Source organism: Peromyscus leucopus, chromosome 1 (genome assembly GCF_004664715.2).
Source record: "Peromyscus leucopus breed LL Stock chromosome 1, UCI_PerLeu_2.1, whole genome shotgun sequence".
NCBI classification, from domain to species: Eukaryota; Metazoa; Chordata; class Mammalia; order Rodentia; family Cricetidae; genus Peromyscus; species Peromyscus leucopus.
The window spans coordinates 86,539,618-86,559,967 of record NC_051063.1 but is presented as its reverse complement, the minus strand read 5'-3'; the positions used below and the strand labels follow the sequence as shown (position 1 = coordinate 86,559,967).

General features: G+C 39.1%; 1 protein-coding gene across 1 annotated transcript in view; it reads right to left on the bottom strand.

Annotated features, from left to right (window-relative positions):
* Positions 1 to 20,350, bottom strand: part of Smg1 (SMG1 nonsense mediated mRNA decay associated PI3K related kinase) — a 105,241-nt gene that overhangs the window by 29,354 nt on the left and 55,537 nt on the right. Inside the window, 16 exon segments of the mRNA XM_028867783.2 lie at positions 942 to 1,164; positions 3,185 to 3,339; positions 3,584 to 3,801; positions 4,377 to 4,538; positions 5,030 to 5,207; positions 5,309 to 5,539; positions 6,821 to 6,959; positions 7,074 to 7,218; positions 8,907 to 9,191; positions 10,254 to 10,502; positions 14,040 to 14,160; positions 15,336 to 15,495; positions 15,720 to 15,867; positions 17,427 to 17,536; positions 19,331 to 19,532; positions 19,682 to 19,824. Coding sequence (XP_028723616.1) covers positions 942 to 1,164; positions 3,185 to 3,339; positions 3,584 to 3,801; positions 4,377 to 4,538; positions 5,030 to 5,207; positions 5,309 to 5,539; positions 6,821 to 6,959; positions 7,074 to 7,218; positions 8,907 to 9,191; positions 10,254 to 10,502; positions 14,040 to 14,160; positions 15,336 to 15,495; positions 15,720 to 15,867; positions 17,427 to 17,536; positions 19,331 to 19,532; positions 19,682 to 19,824 — 2,869 coding nt within the window.

Sequence of the window (20,350 nt, the reverse complement as noted above, 5' to 3'; positions counted from 1 at the left end):
AACTGTCATATGAACAGACCAGTTTAGTCAAACATGGAACATGGATAGAAAGTCTGAAGATTTGGGAATGTAGAATACTCACCTAGCATACAAGGGTCCCTGGGTTTTTATAGCCACTGCCACAAAAAACAAACTACCATCTTAAAAAACTTTTTCTTAGTGACTTATTTCATACACATCGACTTTAAAGGTACTGTATCTCCTTTAAGTTTTTAGCTTTATTAACAAAATCAAGAAAGAAATTGTACTTGGACCACGTTAATCTGGTCCTCTCTAATAAACAGGCTGGGCATACCTAAGAAACACTACAGTTTGTGTTCATTTTCTTGTCTAGTACTATGGAAGATTTCCTCAAGAATCCTTTGGATTCTGGAGCATTTCAGATTAGTGATGCTGAATCTAAAAACTATTAGAAATGCCTACCTTTCCCCTTAAAAACCACAGTCAAAAAAAAAAATCCAATCTCCTAATCTACTATGAGAATACAAACCAGCTAGATATTATAATAACACATACCTAGTATATGCAGGAATAGTATTTGCCACCCTTCCTGCCTTCCAGTCTCCAAATTCTTCAAATGAGTAAAATAATTTTCTCTACTGTCCTTATCAGCAAACAATCACCAAGATACGTTCAGCTGGCTTATAAAAACCTTTTCTTGCCAGGTGGTGGTGGTGCACGCCTTTAATCCCAGCACTCAGGAGGCAGAGCCAGGCAGATCTTTGTGAGTTCAAGGCCAGCCTGGACTACCAAGTGAGTTCCAGGAAAGGCACAAAGCTACACAGAGAAACCCTATCTCGAAAAACAAAACAAAACAAAACAAACAAACAAAAAAAAAAAAAAACACCTTTTCTCATGTTCCACGATGAGCACAACTGTTTTAAGTTTGTGTCTCACAGAGAACTTTCCACATTTACAGCACTTTTACAACTACTCTGTACCTCTTTAAATGGAATCCAGCTGCTTCCAGGCTTGGCAGGATTTGACGGGGTCTTTAGTTTTTCAAGGGCATTGTCAATGGCATCACCATAGTTATCCTGAAACCACTTTTCATGAGGTGTCTCTGCTGGGGCAGCAGTGATGCTCCGAACATGCTCCAAAGCAAACACAATAGGCTTCATCAACGCTGTGTGCTTCTCTCGCATGATGGCAATTTTCTCTTCTCTAACCAAAGACATTTTCATTCAAAAACGTTATTATTAAGTTTTATATATACATGAGACAATTTAAATGTATCAAGTATAGAGTAATAGTATCAAAAAATACGCATATAACTTATTATGTAACACTGTAAAAGAAAAAATTCAGTAAATAAGAGGTAGCTATGCTTTTCAATTGTGTTGGAGAATGGGATCTGGACCCTAATCTTAATCATAAACAAAAACAATGCAAAATGGACCAGACACCCAGATGCAGAAGTGAAGACTACCAAACTCCTGATACAAAGCATAAGGGGAAGGGCTCCTTACCCTAGATTTAACAGTGATTCTTTCAATATGGCACCATATAGACTAAACTGACAATTCAAAGTGATGACAAATGTTTGCAAATCTTCTATCTACCAAGGAATTCCCAGAATGTTTTTCTAAAAAATCCTCCATCTCAACAATAAAACAATTCAACATTTTGCAAAGACACATACTCATCAATGAAGACACAAAAAGAAGCTACACGTTATTAGTCATTAAGGAAATCATAAATCAAAATTACAATGAGATACAGCTTAATATCCATGAGGTTCATGAACAAAACTCCCAGGAAACTGCCAAGTGTTCTCTGAGTCAATGGCTCAGTAGATAAATATCTGCCCCTTAAGCATAAGGAGCTGAATTAAAATGCTCAGAAGTCATGGAAGAGTTGATGAAGTGGTGGGTGCACTGTAGTCACAACACCTGACAGGGAGATGTAAGGTTGAAAAAGAAGAATCCCCAGAAGCTCACGGGTCAAGGAGCCTCACGCATACAGCAGGGGGGAAAAAGTAGAGAATCTGCCTCAAATAAGGTTAAAAGGAGGCCTAACACCCACGGTTGTCCTGTGACCTCTACAGAAAAGCCATGGCATGCATGCGGACACACACCATGCATCATATATACACACATACAATTAAATGTTGGCAAGGATAGGTGAAAACCAGAGTCCTCATGCAATGAAAGTTGGAACATAAAATGGCACAATCATTGTGGAAAAGACTCCTAGGCTTAACAAGATAATCAATCACGCTGGTCAGCAAATCCACGGCATTGCATACAAAATGATCCAAAGCAAGGACTCAGCCAGATACTGCACACCAATGTTCACAGCAGCTTTGTTCACACAGCTAAAAACAAACCCAAGTCTCTTCTAACAGATGAATCAAACAGTAAAACCTGGTTCACAGGGCTAACACAATGGCTCAGCCAATAAGGGTATTTCCTGCTAAACTTGAAAACTCAAACTTTGATCTCCTAGACCCCCTTGGTAAAAGGAAAAACCCAACTCCCATAAATTGTCCTCTGACAAACATACATAAATGATAAAAATGTTCTAATCTGGAGCACCCATACAATGCAGTATTATTTAGTGACCATGTAACAGATCCATGCTGCAGCAAGGTAAACCTTGAAAACACGGTGCCAAATCAAAGTTAAAAAAGGACAAATACTCTGATTCCACCCATCAGACATCTAAAGCAGGATATTTCATAAAGCAAGAAATAAGAACTAGAGGTAATGAGGGGGCAAAATGGGGAAAAAGGAGTTTATTACTGAGTACAGAGCCTGTAACCTTCTGGGATTGGGAATGATTCTAGCAGAGGGTAGTGGTGATGAAGGCACAGTACTGTGAAAGCATACTTTAATGCCACTCAATTGTACAATTAAAAATGGTTAAGAATATAAATTTTGTTATACTGATTAACACATTATAAAGAAAAAAGTAGGGAGAGCAATGGAAAGATGGCTTAGCAGTTAAGAGCACTGGCTGCTCTTACAGAGAATCCAGATTCAGTTCCCAGCACCCACATGGCAGCTCACAACCATCCTTAACTCCAGTTCCAGGGGATCCAATGCTCTCTCCTGACTTGGGTGGGCACCAGGCACACACATGGTACATATAGATATCTGCAAGCAAATACTCACACACACATAAAGTGAATCTAAAAGACAAGAAGCAGCCCCATCTTCCCAGTGAAGGAGTGAAGACATACTTGCGCAAGGTGTTGTTGTTCTGGACTCTCTTCACCTCATCCTCCAACTGCTGAATTCGTCTCAGGACGTACATGTGCTGCTGTAACAAAACTCCCAGCCAAAGCTCATCCCAGAGCACAGTGACCCTACGTAGCTCTGCCACAAGCATCTGGACCTGCAGACACAACATATCCACATGGCTCACAAGGCAGCATCAGTCACAAGGCAGTATCAGATCAGACATGGGTAATGGTAATTTCACAGAAAATTCATCAGCAGCACATCAATACAGATTAGTGAGACCAATTCTGATTAATCTTAAAGTTCTGATAAGATTCCCCTGAGATATTAGCTTTAGGATTTGGGGAGGGGGTTGTAATGAATACTACCTTAAAACAAACAAGTTAGTTTTCTTGTACCTGTAAAACCATCGTTGGGTTGGCAGAGGACAGTTTATCTACAATTTTGCTGTAGCAATCCTGCATCATGGCCTGGTCTTCATTTAAGCCACTTTTAGGTTCATCTTTGTTGCTATCCTGAGAAGCAGGAGGACTTCCTCCTTCACATTCAGAAACCAGTAGTTCTTCTCCTTGAATATTTCCAAGTAAAGTAGGGATTGCAGAGGAAAACTTATTTCCTACAGTGGGATGCAACAGGGATACATGCACACACTGGGTATGGAAAACAAAGGTAATGTACTTCACAGTGCTGTGCATGAAGCTAAAGATTATGGTGTTCTGCACTTTTACAAACTGAGCTTTTCACATATGTTTATAAATACTGTAAACTAATGGTGGAAAGCTAGAGGAAGATGGTAAGCAAACAAGAAGCCCTCCCCAGAAAGTGTAGAACAAAGTCTAATGTTTACCTTAAACAGCGCTATACTAACTTCCTGGTATATTGTAAGGAGTAACAATAACATGCAAAACACATATTATAGATATACAGTAATTACTTCTTCAATAAGTCAGAACCATTACTAATAAGAAACTACACACCCTCAACTTGAGAACATATCACCCACAAAAAGACTTAAAATTTACCAGTAAAATAAAGCAGCAGTATTTTAGCTAAGCAAGGGAGTGTATGTCTTTAACCCCAGCACTCTGTGAATGTAACGCCAGCCTGTTCTACATAGTGAGTGCCAGGCCACTGAGGGTGAAACAGTAAGACTCTGTCTTAAATAAATGAATGTATTTTAATGTTGCATACCTGAAGCCTGGGATTCACTGCTAAGTGATATGGTTCCTACTATTGCAGGATACAGTATGAGGTGTGGGGAATCTTGGGCCACACGGCAAAGGAGGTTACAAATACTCTGGCGCACGTAGACTTCAGGGTGGTTTAATCGTGAGAAAAGCTGTGGAATAATTCCTTCAGGAGAAGAAGACAAAGTGGTTAAAAACCTATGAATTTGGGGAATGCAAAAGGATAAAATCTGATGTATGTTAGCATCAGCACAGATCTTAAGGATGCCAAAGTTCTCCCTGTGTTAACAAAGAACCCTAAGAAATCATTTTTAATTGCAAATCTGTAATCGAGGCCCAGAGCAATTAAAACATTGAATGATATGCTCAGCATATGCCTCAAAGAAGGCAGACTAAGTAACTGTGATAAAGGTTATACTAAATCCTCTACACTTAATTTCACCACCCTCTCCAAAACTGAATTTTGATAATGAAAAGCTTCTGCCTTCTAACCTCTCCTCTCTCAAGAGAGATTTTCATGAGACATCAAACAGTCCAGGCTATCCTATGAACTAGCATGGCTGTTCTCTAACATTTTCAAATAAAGAACACGGAGAAACTATTTCAATCTCACTCAGAAACGGATTAACTAAGGAGGCATTTTATTTAGGCTATTACCTCTCCATGGAGCCGTAGGAGTTGTCTCCAAGCCATGTTCCAGATATTGCCGGAGCTCACCAGCATGCTTCACCAGCAATCTGAGCAGTCGCAGGGTAGCCATCACAATCACATCATCAGTGCTCTGCTCTGCTCTGTGACTTAAATGGAGCCTGGGATCATCTTCATCTAACAGAATCTAAGTGAGCAATTAAGGGAATAAGAAAACCATTTGTTAGTACTCTTTGTCTGAAGGAAAGAAATTTCAAATAATTTTCCTTAGAAGACTGTGCCACCTACTTGCCCAGCGTTAAGCTTAAGGAAAGTAAAATATGCGCTGCAAGATAGTTTGTACAGGCTGAAGATTCTATCTACAACTTTCCTCCACACTTTAATAACCCCTTCGGTTGCATTTTCATCAAGTTCAGAAAGCCATGGGCAGCTTGATATTAACTGCCGCCAGATAACATCAACCATGTCATCTTCCTCGTTATCTTCACTTTCTGTTATCTGAAGTGTTATATCTTCATCCTAAAGAAAATGTGGACATAGAATACTTCAGGTGAAAAGGAAGAAAGATACACAATCAGTTACCACATGGAAACATTTTTCTCATGTATGATACACTAAATCCCTAAGTAAATGTCTTTTTATGATATGCTTACTAATGCAGCCAATAAGATTATAAGCATTTAGACAAAGATTAAAGACTTCTGTGTTTTCTATATTTTAAATGATTCTAAACTACAATATAATATTCTGCCTGTAGAAAAAATGATCTATTCAAAAGATGTGAAAAAACAGAACAGAACATGAACAACAAACACTTCACTATTTACAACATTGTAAATCTATCTCACAATAGCTTTAACAGACACTCATGGGTACATTTCTAGAACAGAACTCAGTCAGCCAAATTTAGCCTTGCAAATAAAACCCACACCTTTGAATACTGCATCTACATATTCGACAGCTATAGAACTACACAACTTACAGGACACTTTGAGGAGCGGGGAACACTGTGCAGCTCACCTAGTCCACTGCTTCCCATGTTAGAGAATACTGTAATGCTTTGCCCACTAGCACATGTAAAGCCCTAGTTTCGTCCAACCCCCATACCTCCAAGTCATTTAATTGATGTTAAACACACATGCATAGAGCCCACGCAGAAGAACGGGGGGGGGGGGGGGGGGGACGGGAGACGGACGGGGGGGGGGAGACGGACGGGATCTCCCATACAATGCCATACTTTAAAAGTTCCCAGGTAATCTTGTAAAGAGATTTACATTTTCTGCGCTCTGGGGATTAAACACACAGTCTCACTCACATACACTAAGAATGTGCTTTTTCCCTGACTACACCACCAGCCCAAGAACCTAACTTCAGATCAGAAGAGTAATTAAGAGAAAGTTAATTTACACAAAACGAACTTCACCTAATTTCATCAAAACCATAAAGAAATCACTTGATTTCAAGAAATTACAATCTTAGGAAAAAAGACAACTATATATCATCTTAAAACCGAGAGATTTCTATTTGCAACTCAGCCTAAACCTCATTCACTATTTAATAAAGTAGTCAATTACCAACTCAGCAGTGGTGGCCCACACCTTTGATCCTAGCAGAGACAGGCAGATCTCTGAGTTTGAGGCCACCTTGGTCTACGGAGTGAGGTCCAGGACAGCCAGGACCACAAAGAAAAACCCTGTCTTAGGGGTGGGGAAGCAGCCAATTTCCTCAAAAAAATTATTGAGTTGCAACAGGAATCTTGGCACTACTCCCCCCAAAACCACTGTATCATGTTTTCCTTGCCTGAATTCCTGCTGGCCGACATACTGCTTGTCCAAGAATACCATATATTCTCTCTTTCTCTTCTTCAGTTATAGTATCTGGAAGCAGATTTTGAACTTCAGATTTTTCTCTAGGCAACAGACGAACACCTTCTCCCTGACTATAAAAATAAACAAGTCATCAAGTATTTCAGGTACCAAAAGTCTCCCAAATTAGCATTTTATATCTCTATTTTGCAGTGTGTTATATCAACCGCACATTGAAACATACATACCTGGCATTGTCAACCACCTTTCTGCCCCACCTATAAGCCCAACTAGCCAATGCTGCCCAAGATTTGGCTACTTCTGGTGCCTGCACTGAAGACAGGTGATACAACTGTCCCAAAATGAAGTCAGGTTCTCCAACTCCAATGTGTACTGCCATGAGAGAAAAAATAACAAGAGCTCTCAGTGTTATATTCATAACTTTTAGCAATGTTCTCATTGACCTGTTAAGTCTTTATTATTTAAGCAAGCAATAAGTCCAATACTATCGCAGTACATACTTTGTTATGGCCCAAATTTGGATACTTTTCTGCAACATGACTATATTAAAAGGCACCAGCTTATGTTAGCATCTGCAGAGAAACCCATGCCTTTAATAACACTATCTTTAGCAATAGCTTAGGTGTCAGACGTGCTGTAGAAGTCTTACATATTGTTTTAGAATAATTCTAAGCATTTGGTAAAAACAATGCATAGGTGATAAGCACACCAAAGACCAACAGGGCAGACAGAAATCTTCACTTCCATTTTATAGAGAGAAAACTGCCTGCTTAGTGAGTTCATATGCCATGGTTTTAAGAACTATCCCTTATGAATATCAAAGACCTGGTTAACAGATACACTAGAATTATTTTTTTAAAAAACTAGTATAAACAAACGAACAAACAAACAAAATACAATTTAAGTAATTTAAACTCCAAGCTTCTGGATAACAAAACGGAGGTATATTCTCCCCTTATCAGGTAAGAGATTAGTTTTCTCCAGAACTGATTAGGATGTAGGTCAGTAAAAGAAAATGTTTGCACAGCATGCATATAGAGTCTATACTCAGCAAAACACACACACCCCAAGTGGATAGCATGCATTAGACAAGGAGTCTATACCCAGCAAAACACACATACGTATATACACACACCCAAGTAGACACGGTGCCACACGCCTATAACTCAGCATTTAAAACACTAAAAAAGGAAAGTTTTGAGTGTGAAGCCAGTTAGGTTCTACAGAAATGAAGATACTATCTCAAAAAAGAAAACAGGTGGTGTGGTGACATATTCCTTTAATCTCAGAAGTTGGGCAAAGACAAGATCTCTGTGAGGTTGAGACCAGCCTGGAACTTACACAGCAAGTTCCAGGCCAGCCAGACTCTGAATGAATGAATGAATGAATGAATGAATGAATGAATGAATGAATGAATGCATGCATGCATGAATGAGAGAAAGAGAGAGAGAGAGAGAGAGAGAGAGAGAGAGAGAGAGAGAGAGAAGGAAGGAAGGAAGGAAGGAAGGAAGGAAGGAAGGAAGGAAGGAAGGAAGGAAGGAAGGGAGGGTGGGGGGAAGGAAAGAGAGAGAGAGAAGCAAGGGAAGAAAAGAAAAAGAAAAGTGGAGATGTAGCTCAGTAGTGGAACTAACACCTGCCTAGCATGCCCAGCACCCTCACCTCCTCAAAAAAGAACAAGGAAAGAAAGAAAAATAAAAATAATAAATCTTGTTTAGATTAATCAACCATCCATTTTTTGGCCAACTAATTTTGCTAGTGTCAGACACAGTCAGAAACTTGAATCTTTCTGTGCTCCAACAACCAAAGGTAATACAAGATATGGCTACATATCTGCTGCTCCTGACATTTATTCTTTCATGAATCAAGGCAAAAATACCCTCCTCTAAGTCAGAACAGGAACTTACATATGAAGAACTGGATACATGACAGTAAGTACTAGTTACTGCCAATGTATTATATTTTTGTAGTTGGATTTTTGTGGCAAATTACAGCTAGCATAACACTGATTTTACACTTACAAAATTAGTATTTTCAAAGCTAACGAAAGAATAAAATCGTACCTGTAGATTCACTCTCAATCCGAGGGTGTTCTTCTCCCACCGTATTAGCAGATGGCAGCTCTATTAGAGCAAGTATATTCCTAGACAAAGTAGAAAGGCCTGGGAGGTTCTGCTGCTGCTGAGCTCTGTATACCTGTCTCAGCTGTCCTGAAATCTCTTTCCATTCTGCCTGGACCCACTTAGCCAGAGTCAGAATTGACTTAGCTACAGCATACTCAGCTTTCGCAGACTTGCAAAAAGATATGGCACAAGAACTCAACATTTCCATTGCATGTGTTGACTGGCCTATAGAAAACAAACAAACGAACAAAAACATACACCACCATTAATTTACCTTTAATAGTAATATAAATTATTTCAAGAGGAGGCATGAAAGCATTCCTTGATTGATTCATTGTTCTTGTTTTTAGAAGCATTAATTCAGGGTCTAGAGAGATGGGCTTAGAGATTAAGAGCATTTGCTGCTTTTGAAGAAACCCAGGTTCAGTTCTTAGCAATCAGAGCAGGCAGCTTACATCCTCCTGCAGCTCTAGTTCTAGGGGATCCAATACCCCATTCTGTGGTGTACATATGTACATATAGGCACTCATACATTAAAATAACAAAAATTAAGGTAAAATAAATAAAATACCATAAAGTCAGCCAGGCATGGCAACACATGCCTTTAATCTCAACACTTAGGAGGTAGAGGCCAGTCTGGTTGACTTAGTGAGTTTCAGATCAACTAAGGAAGTTTTAGACCTTGTCAGAGTAACAGTAATAATAATAATAATAATAATAATAATAACAACAGCAGCAAGCAACAATAACAATAATAATAAATAATTCAGGAGCTGCGAAGATGGATCACTGGGCTAAATGCTTATCATGTAAGCATTAAGGACTATAGTTTCAATCCCCAGAATTCACATAAATGCTGGATGGGCATGACGGAATGTCTCTAATTCCAGCACTCTTAGAGGGGATACAAAGGACAAGCTGCCTAGTAAGACTAGCCTAGCCAAGTGAGCTCTGGGTTCAAGTGAAAAACCCTGTCTCAGTATATGAGATAGATATCAATTCACACCCACTATCAACCTCTGGCCTACAAACAGACATGCATACACACAAGAACCTACACTCACATGTGTACGCCCACATACAAATAATCAGGCACACAACACCCTCAAAAAGGGGGAAAAAAATGAATTCAGGAATAAGCAACAATCTTGGAAAACATGTCTTACTGAAGGACACTGATCTACAAAAGCTGGAAATAATTCTTACACTCACTTCTTATATTTACAAATGCTTCTTACACCACCCACAGAAACATGCATACAGTTTTCCTCACATGCTTTTACTAACCTGCTGTGTATAACAGCTTGGTTTTTTCAATATCAAGCTCAGGCCCCCATTTTTCATCCACGTGACCTTGAGTGGACAGTTTTTTAAAATGCTGCACTAAGTCCTGGGCAGTGGTTGTCTTTCCCAGCTGAACCTCGCTGCACTGTGCCAGCAGTCTCGTTGCCAGTGACACATTCCCTCGTTTTCTAGCAAATTTTGCTGCTGTCAGGCCTAATTCCATGAGATGACTTCTAATTGGCACTGTTTGTTCTGGAAAGAAGAAAACGTTTCATTAATTCCCAACTCACCTAACTTCAGACTCTATTACTCACCACCTCCACAAACCCTCAAACCCCAACAACTAGCACAGTGTGTGACTTATAACAACATTTAAGTGAAGGGACACAACCAAGTAAAGCAAAATGAAAATGGTTCTCTAGAAGAAATTAACCTTGTAACATCTGAACTGTTAGAAAAGGTCTGAGGTCAGAGGCTGGAGAGACAACTTATCAGTTTAGAGCACTTGCTATTACTCTTGTGGACGAGGGTTCCATTTCCAGCACCCATATGATGGTTTACAGCTTCCTATAACCCCAGTTAAAGGGGATATAGCACCCTGTTCTGTCCTCTAGGCACACATGTGGTACACATACACAAATGCAAGCAAACTCATATGCATAAAAGAAAATTAATCTCAACACTTAGGAGGTAGAGGCCAGTCTGGTTGACTTGGTGAGTTTCAGATCAGCTAAGAGAGTTAGACCTTGTCATAGTAACAGTAACAATAATAATAAAAAATTCAGGAGCTGGGAAGATAGATCACTGGACTAAATGCTTGTCATGTAAAAAAAAAAAAAAAATCTTTTAATAATGGTGAACCTAGTACATAAAAAAGAAAAAGAAAGAACCTAGGTCAAACAGTAGGAAAAGAGAATAAAGGCCAAAAAAGGCACCCTTCTCTAGTGAGTTCTCTTCCATTGTCCCCTGGACAAGGCATCCATCCTATGGACAAGCCATACCAATGTTGATAAATCCGAAACTTATAGCTCAGACCAGAGAGCTGAGTCCTACCTGTCTATTGAAAACCTACACTCCTAGGATATGTTAAGTGGAATTCCCTATCACTCTTTAAAACTGCTCCCTTTTCCTGTTTACTCCTTCTCAAGAAAAGCCCACCACCTCAGCAGGTACTTGGCAATTACACTATTACCTTCAAATAGTCTGCTTTTTCCCCTTATTGCCATCCCTAAGTACCTTGCTTAGCAGTGGGAAGCTGGTTCCTTTGCCTCCTTCTTAGCCTCCTCTAATCCACAATCCAATCCTACAACTGAAGTGATCACACACAAGTAAACCTGGAACTTTAATTTTCTTGAAAACCCTGATACCTCCCCACTGCCCCTCTAAATGAGTTTCTACTGATGCCTTACATTGACCTCTGACCGCAATCTCACACAGCTCTACCTCTCTTTCAGCAAACTGAAGAATGTGTCTTTACTATCTCTAACCTTTAGATCCAACCTGTTTAATGCAGTCACCCACCTTCCTTCTCATTTCTACCCTCAAATTTAAATTTAAATGTTACTTCCTCCCCAAGTCGTCTTCTACTAATTCCTAGGGTCAAATCAGGGATCCCTGTTACATGCTCTTTCAGCTGCCTGTGTCTATACTTCCATTCAACACAGCTGCTCTTTGTCCAGTATCAGTTTTTCCTGCTGGACTCTAAAATCTTCTCAGTTCTAAGAATGAAGAAAACAGGCCTATTTTTCCTTGCCATTATCTGCTAACATTAATCACGATACATGGGCACAAACTATTTGTTCTAGACTTTCTCTGATTAGTAATACTGATGGGAAATGGAGTTTTATCTCTGAATATATGTTAGATTACTGACTTTCCAATTTAAGAAATGTTTCATATAGGAAGAAAAAGAGATGGTGTACTTGCAACCCTGTTTATGCTTCATCCTGTGCTCAGGCTTTTATCTATTTCATCTCAAAAGTGGGGTAATTCTCATATCAATTAAAAGAAAAGCAGGTCTGAAATGCTTTGTCCTAATAATTTGCAAATGATGACCCAGTGAGTGTTCCAAACCCAGTGAACAGCTAGCTTAGGCAGGTACCCATAACTGCCTGGTAGTACAAGGCCTATCTTGGAAGTGGGCTTACTTACTTGACATTTAACATGTTAAATTTATTCACTAACCTTAGTCACCACATATTCCAATAAACTACAGAATTCAGGCAAGATACTATTCTACAGCAATAAAAATCCCCTTAACACAACAGACATTTTCCTTAAAAAAAAGAGAGAGATACATAATTTGCATATATCATAATTCTCTAGCCATTCATTTGGGGCATTTAAAATCTTTAACATTTGTAGTACACTCTATCTGCCAAAGTAAACAGAACATACAAACAAGTCTTATAACGTCATTAAAAGTGGGCAAAAGCAGTTAGGTATCTGTGACTTCAAGGCCAGCCTGGTCTCTATTGCAAGTGCTGAGGCTACAGAGACTCTGCCACCACCCCCCCAATAAAAAAGAAAAGAAAAGCAGGCAAAAGGTGTTAGGAGACATCTGAAACATAAAATACACAACAGCTTCTATGCAATGAAATGATGAGGAAATGCACTAATCACTAGGGGAATAAAAACTAAAACTATGAGCTAAAGTTACACCCACTCCAGTGATTAAAAAAGAACCAGAACTCCCATAAAATACTAAAGGAATATAAAAGTACAATCACTTTCTAAGAAACACTGACCTATTTACAAAGTTGAACACAACAACCCAACAATCTCACTCATAAGCTTTAATTCAAGAGAAACACAGTCCTCAAATTTAACTCTAAGGGTTGAATATGAATGCAGTGACAGTTCATCCTGTCAATTTGACAGGATTTGGAATCACCACAGAAACAGACCTCTGAGTGCATCAGTGAGGGTGTTTCCAGAAAAGTTTAACTTTTGAGATGGGAAGACTCAAACCAAAAATAGTATGGGCACTGTTCTATGGGCTGTAGTCCCAGACTGAGTTAAAAGGAGAAAGGAAGCTGAGCACCAGCATTAAACTTTCTCTGCTTCCTGGCTGCAGATGTGACCAGCTACCTTATACTCCTGCCTCCATGATCTCCCTTACCATGATGGGCTGTACCTCAACTATGAGCCAATATAAAAACCCTCCCTTAAAGTTGTCAGATATTGCGTTGAAGCAACAAGAAAAATAAGTAATACAAATGTCCATAGCTGCTTCATATTTAGCTACCTGATTAGAAAGACCGAGAAGAAACCCCCACCAACAAATGGAGAAATAAACCAATGGTGGCACATCATACAGTGGAATATTACTAAACGATAAAGAAAGGACCATTTTACTGACAAATTAACATGGGAGAACCTTAAAAATATCATGTAAGCTGCAGTATAATTCCATTTATGTGAAAACATCAGCAAACATAAGTCTAATTTACAGGGATAGGAAGCAAATTATCATCTGTGTGAGACAGGAACAATGTTAACCTTTCTAGGCTGAGAGAAATGTTCTGAATCCTCTCTGTACTGGTAGGTACATAGAGGTAGATGGGAGAAAACAAACCAAACTGTATACTTAAATGTATAATTTACATTTCAGTAAAGCTAACTTTAAGAAAAGGGAAATGAGGCCAAGAGGTAGCACATGCTTTTAATCTCAGCACTTCAGAGGAAGAGGTAGGTGGATCTCTGTGAGTTCAAGGCCAGCCTGGTCTACACAATAAGTTCTAGGGCAGCCACATTTATGTAAAGGATCAGAGAGAGGGAGATCGTTACCTTTAATTTTCTCTAACAGCTGATTCTGGTACATGGTGTATCTCAATGCTTGCATCCACGGCCGCACATCATGCTGTTTACATGAGCGAAGGGCATCACTGAAGAGTGGGATAAGACAGTCCTGGCAGCAGAGAGACAAAGACTTGTATTAAACCGTCTCTCAAAATAGACAACAGCCTTTAGATCTATTCCAACTTCCGTACAACCTTCCACCATGTCTCTTCCAGTCTGTGCTGGTGTAGATAAGAATGGTCCCCAAAGGCTCATGTATTTGAATAATTGGTCCCTCCCTCACTGGTAGAACTATTTGGGAAGGATTAGGAGATGTGGTCTTGTTGAAGGAGGAGAGTCAATCAATGTGGGCAGGTTTTACATTCAGTGTCTTTTGCTCTCTCTCTGCCTCCAACGTGGGAGATCAAAACATAAAGTCTCAGCTGCCATGCCTTTGGCCTGCCATCCTGAACTCTAATCCTTTGAAAGCATAAGCCCCAAATCAAACGCTTTCTTTAATAAGCTCTTGGTCACAGTATGTCATTAGAGTAATAAAAAAGAAACTAAGACACACCCAAACAGAAAACTTTTGCTTTGTTAAATAAATTCAGAACATTAAGTACAATTTGTCAGTATATTTACTAATAAAGTACAACTATAAAAACGTATATTTACTATAAACCAAAATTGCAGAAGAGCATTAAACTATCGATCCTATAATTCTTAAGGACTGCAAGTCCTTTGCAAGGGTCCTCTTTTCAGTTGAAGTTTACTCTATTAAGAGAGAGGAAAGGTATGAGTGAAATCCAAACTTCACAAAAAAGAAAAACCAAGATCCAGCAATTAGTCAAAACCTTATGTTCTTCCATTTGCCCTATACTACCTCAAATGAAAATCTATCTAGAAATACATTTTAGATTTGAGTTCAGCTTACCCATTACAAATTCTACTTTAAAAACTGAGAAAATGAGGTCTTTGATTTATACTAACAAATTAATGCTTGATGTAGAGAATGCTTACAAAAAATACACTTCAGGGCTGGAGAGATAGCTCAGTGGTTAAGAGCACTTGTTGCTCTTTCAAAGGACCCAGGTTCAATTTCCAGTACCCACATTGTCTATAACTCCAGTCCTAGGGGATCTAATGCCTTCTTCTGGTTTCTAAGCGCACCAGACATGTAAGTGGTGCACAGACACATACAGGCAAAACACCCATACACATATACTAAAGTAAAAAGAAATTTTAAAGAAAAGTAAAACACATACACACACACACACACACACACACACACAAACATCTACACACCTCGGTGGACAGTCTATTAGAAACTGTGTTCTCGAGAGCAGATGAGCAGTACAACTGCAGGGTACTCAGTACTGGTAACGATTGTGACACTGTTAACGTAGACAGTCTTAGTGGTCCAATAGCAATGCGTGAAGTTTGCTTCAAGTACTTTACCACGTTTCTGAAAGAAATTAACAAGATTCTTAAGCTTGCAGCCACTAATATAAAGTGGCTAAGGCACTACCATTTGGCATCAAAAAATCAAGGGTGACAGTAAGGAAAGCAGCCTGCTCTATAGTAGACTATGAGTAAAACAAGACATTTGCTTTTAGAGGTTTCTACAAACCTGCAGTTTCAATCTTAGTACCCCATGCAGCTGCCTGCCTATGTACACTTATGACTCACTCAGTTAAGGACTGCCATTTCTGATCTTGTTCCACGTGGTTTAAGGCAGTTGCCAAAAAGACCGAACTTCTCAACAGTTGGACTTCAATGGATTTTTGAAGTTCCCGTGGGTCTGGGCTAAGCATATTAGGAAGCAGCTTTTTCATATCTAAACAAGTCAGATACATTGTGTTAAGTTAATTTGTTCTTAATGTACGAAAGTATTAACATATTTTGGCAATACTTAAAAAAGTAATAATCACCAACAAATACATCCTTCCTTTCATTAAGTTCAGGTAGTTAGACATTTCAGAGAGCTATGCAAACAGCATTACTTAACATAAAATTATACTTCATGCCTCTAAGAATCACCTGCACATATTGGTAAGAAACCTACTTTCCCCCTTCTTTTTACATTCAAAACTTGACTCTATAAAGGATGTAACCATTTCAGTGAGGTTTTCCTCCACTTGAGTTTATGAAATTTAAGCTCACATTTCCAGGTCAATCTCCAGTATTGTTTCTGTATTACCATCCATCTTTTTTTTTCAGACAGTTTCTCAATGGCCAATCTACTCTACTGCTCTAGCACTGGGATTACAAGCATATACTACCATACATGGCTTTTTGACACAGATGCTATGGATTGAACTCAGCTCCTCATGTTTGTGTGGTAAGCATTTTAGTGACTGAGCTAGCTCCTCAATCCCAAGCTTATTGATAATTATTTAACTAAGTAGCCTAATTCATTTATAACAGAAAAAAAAGTAATTTTAAGACGAGTCAAATACATTACAGACTTGAAATTAAGTTCAGATATAAGTACACTTCAACAGGCTAAGCCACTAATTTAACACCTTATATAAAAAACCAAACCGCCAAGTATGGTGGAACCTGTCTTTAACCCCAGCACCCAGAAGGTAGAAGTAGGAGGATCTCATGAATTCAGGTCAAGTCTACATACTGAGTTCCAAAAACACAAAAAACAAAATCAAAGTTTCAGAAAAGAAAATTAGTTTTAAAATAAATGACTCGCCTATCATTTTAAAAATTTCAGTTTTTCTAAACCGTAAATGAAAAGGTCAATTACATAAAAATAATACTGCACATCTTGACTTACAAAAGCCAACAGTGAATGCCTGTTTAGTCATACACACATCAAAAATGAACCTGGTTGGTTTTTACAGCTCTCCACAGAAGTACTTGAGAGCTTACATAACGCATCCTACTCTCCACAAGGCAAACCTCGATCTGCACAGCAGACCTCTGAATGCCAAAACAGCAGTATACAGTGTGTTCATTAAGATGGAAATTAAGGAAACTGTGTAGCCCAAACACTGCTTTGTGCTTTTTTACTAAATGTCTACATCAATGTCACCTTTTCCCAGTTTAGTTGTTTTTGTTGTTGCTGCTGCTGTTGTTTTGTTTATTTGTTTTGAGATAGGATTTCTCTGGGTAACAAACAGCAAGACCTCAGAGATCCACCTAGCCTCTCCCTCCAGAGTGCTGGGATTAAAGGCATACGCCACCACCACCCAGTTTGATTCTAACTGAGCCGTTTTTCATTTGCTTCATCAACTATTAATAGCACAACCCTAACTAAATGTGCTTCACATAGTGTAGGATTCCAAATAAATATACAGAAACTTACAGATTTCCTAGTAAATAAAAACTATCCAAAGGTTTAAGAAACTTGTCATGAAAAAAATTAAAACTGTTCTCAAATACCTATTTTTTCTTTTGAACCTCCAGCAAGCAGATTAATATTTTCTCCTGGTAATAATTCCAATTGCTCAGTGCATTCAACAAACTCTCCAGACTCGAAGCTGCTTAGTGACCTGTAATTAAAATGCCCATCAGCTTGTGTTAGGCCTCACCAGCCCTGTGTAACCTTGGGGATATGGGAAGAACAAGCACTAGAAGGGAACAGCTGTCCAAAGAAATGGCTTTTAGAGGCAAAATACCATTTCATCTTGATGTGGCTCCCATCTCAGTGACACTACAGCTGGAGTGGCATCAGGAAAGTACTAGACATGACCATCAGTTGAGCCTGCTCACCTGTGTCTCCTTCCTCTTTCTATGGGCCTGTTAATATGGGCAGTAGAGTCTACAATATGTTTTCAATACTTGCTCTCTCCCAAGCCACTGAATCCCACCAGCTGGCCTCTCGCTCTACAGAGAGCCTGTACACTTTCCTCTAAGTCTCCTATCATCTCAGATTTAAAAAAAAAAAAAACTATTTATTATGTATACAGAAGAAAGCACCAGATCTCATTACAGATGGTTGTGAGCCACCACGTGGGTGCTGGGAATTGAACTCAGGACCTCTGGAAGAGCAGCCAGTGCTCTTAACCTCTGAGCCATCTCTCCAGCCCTCATCTCAGTTTTATACCTTAGCCCTGACTCTTTCACTGAGACATCTCCCAACCCTTTGTTTCCTATAAAACTCATTTACCTTCCCTAAAAGAATTTCAACTACTTCCTTATCTGCAGCCATTTTCCATGACCCTGGCATTCCAATGCCAAGATGAGAGGCCTCACTCATACTAGCTCCACACCTCTCCTCTGCCCCATCTCTACTAAAGACACTCTTTTCTTGTTTCACACAAGCTAGTTTGGAACTCACTTCTATAATTAGATGAACATCCTCCTGTCTCCACTTTTCTAGGGCTGGCATTATTGCCTACACTACCACCACTAGTTCTGATCCTTTCACTGAGTCCCTTCTCTTCTCACTATGTCTGAAAGCAGCAATGGAAATGTTCGTCAGCTGGCTTTCCCCATTTCTGCTCCAACTACAACAGTATAACCAATTGTTTCTCAGGTAAGAGTTAAGCACTCGTTGCTGATGAACTGTTCATGTCTAATATGTATTATGTATCCCACTACAAGACCCTAGATTTTCTGGTAGCAGGCTCCCCACGTCCATACTGTACTCTACAGTTCTATACTTTCGGCTGCTGACTAAACATCTCCCCCTCTTAAAAAAAAAAAAAGAAAAAAAAAAAAAAAAACACCTTAAACTTAAGACTTTAATTTCTTCTGATCTCACACCATCTACTACAGCTATCCTTAACTGTCTATGCCTAACTTTAACTGCCTTCCTTGAGGCACCAAAAAGACAAATCTACTTAATCCGTTGTCAGGGCATTTTCTCCTATGTCTTCACTCTGTATTTTGACGAGTTAGAAGCAGTGTATTTTTTCCTGCTATAATATACCCGATGCTTCCCAAAGATTATGTGTTCAGTTACCAGGAAGGCAAGGACAGTAAACCAATTCTGATGAGCTTTGCCCCCAGTCATGTGTCTGGAATGCAGTAAATCCTCAATTTTGAGATGCATAATTAAAGAGGAGCGAAGAATATAACTTATAGATGTTCACAAACTCTCACCATTAAAACAAACTTTCTTTAAATATTTAACAGTACTTCAGATACACAGCTGTCCTGTGTGAGCCACTCTACAGCAGTGCCTCTTTATGTATAATGATTCTATCTTCCCACACAGCAGACTCCTTCCTTGCCCCACTGCTGGTTTCCTGTTGTAAATATGACCAATTTTAGTGTTTGCCACCACAGAGGAAGACTACTTATTGACAGGGCAGAGGTTGCTGACTAGATGCAGCCATTACTTGATATAGTTGAAATCGGCTTTCAGATTGAGTGAAGTGCTGCTGGTGTTCTTCTTCAGGTCGTGGACTGCATTCTGCCACTCCTGCACAGCAGCCCAGTCAGCAATAGAGATGTAGCACTCACACGCCTTATTTCCTAGGTAATTGATAACTTCAGGGGAAGAATCAGTTGGTTTGGACAGCACAGTTTTCCTTGATTCACCTGAAAGGTATTTTATTAAGAAAGAAGACAGAAACTGAGAACAACTGTAAATATTTCATAGACCACTGACTCGTAGAAACATATGGTAAGTTTATCTGAACAAACGAATTGTACCTTTAGCATTTTTAATGTAAACACTGAATGCTCACCATTTAGAGAGTGTTTGGGGCTGGCACTATTACGTCCAGCATTGGCCAATGTGAGAACAGACTTGTCAAAGCTGGAGATACAGCAATCAACACCTGTCATGGCACAAAGGTGCTCCTGGTACTCCACAGAGGCCTTTTCAAACCTTAAATACAAATTAAAGCAAGTCTTATTTTTTAAAATTACTCAAATGCATCCATCTCTTTCTAAAAAATATTAATGGTGAGAGAATAAATTACCTGACTTATACCTGGACAAAGAGTCAGTTAGAAGGGGAAATTCTACCTCTGCCTCACAACCAGTCTGAGTATAAAACAACTAGTGGACACTACTGATAACTACTTTGATGTCCAATAGTAAAGTATGTCAAATTATCATACACTCAGAAAGAAGTAATGGTGTCCATTAAAAATTAGACTGCATTATTTTAACATGGCAAAATATTTTTAGAATACTGGTGAGTAGTAGAAAAGCCACGAAGCTCTGTAGAGAGACTATTGTTTCTATAGCAGAGGAAGAAACTACCCACGATAAGAAAATAAAGCTTTAGACACACCAAAACCTACAGGCACCAGGTTATATAGCTTTCCAAATTTAAGTGGTTGTTTATCTCTCCAAATTCCTAAGAACTACTTAAACTTACATGAGGCATGCACATGTATTGACAGGGT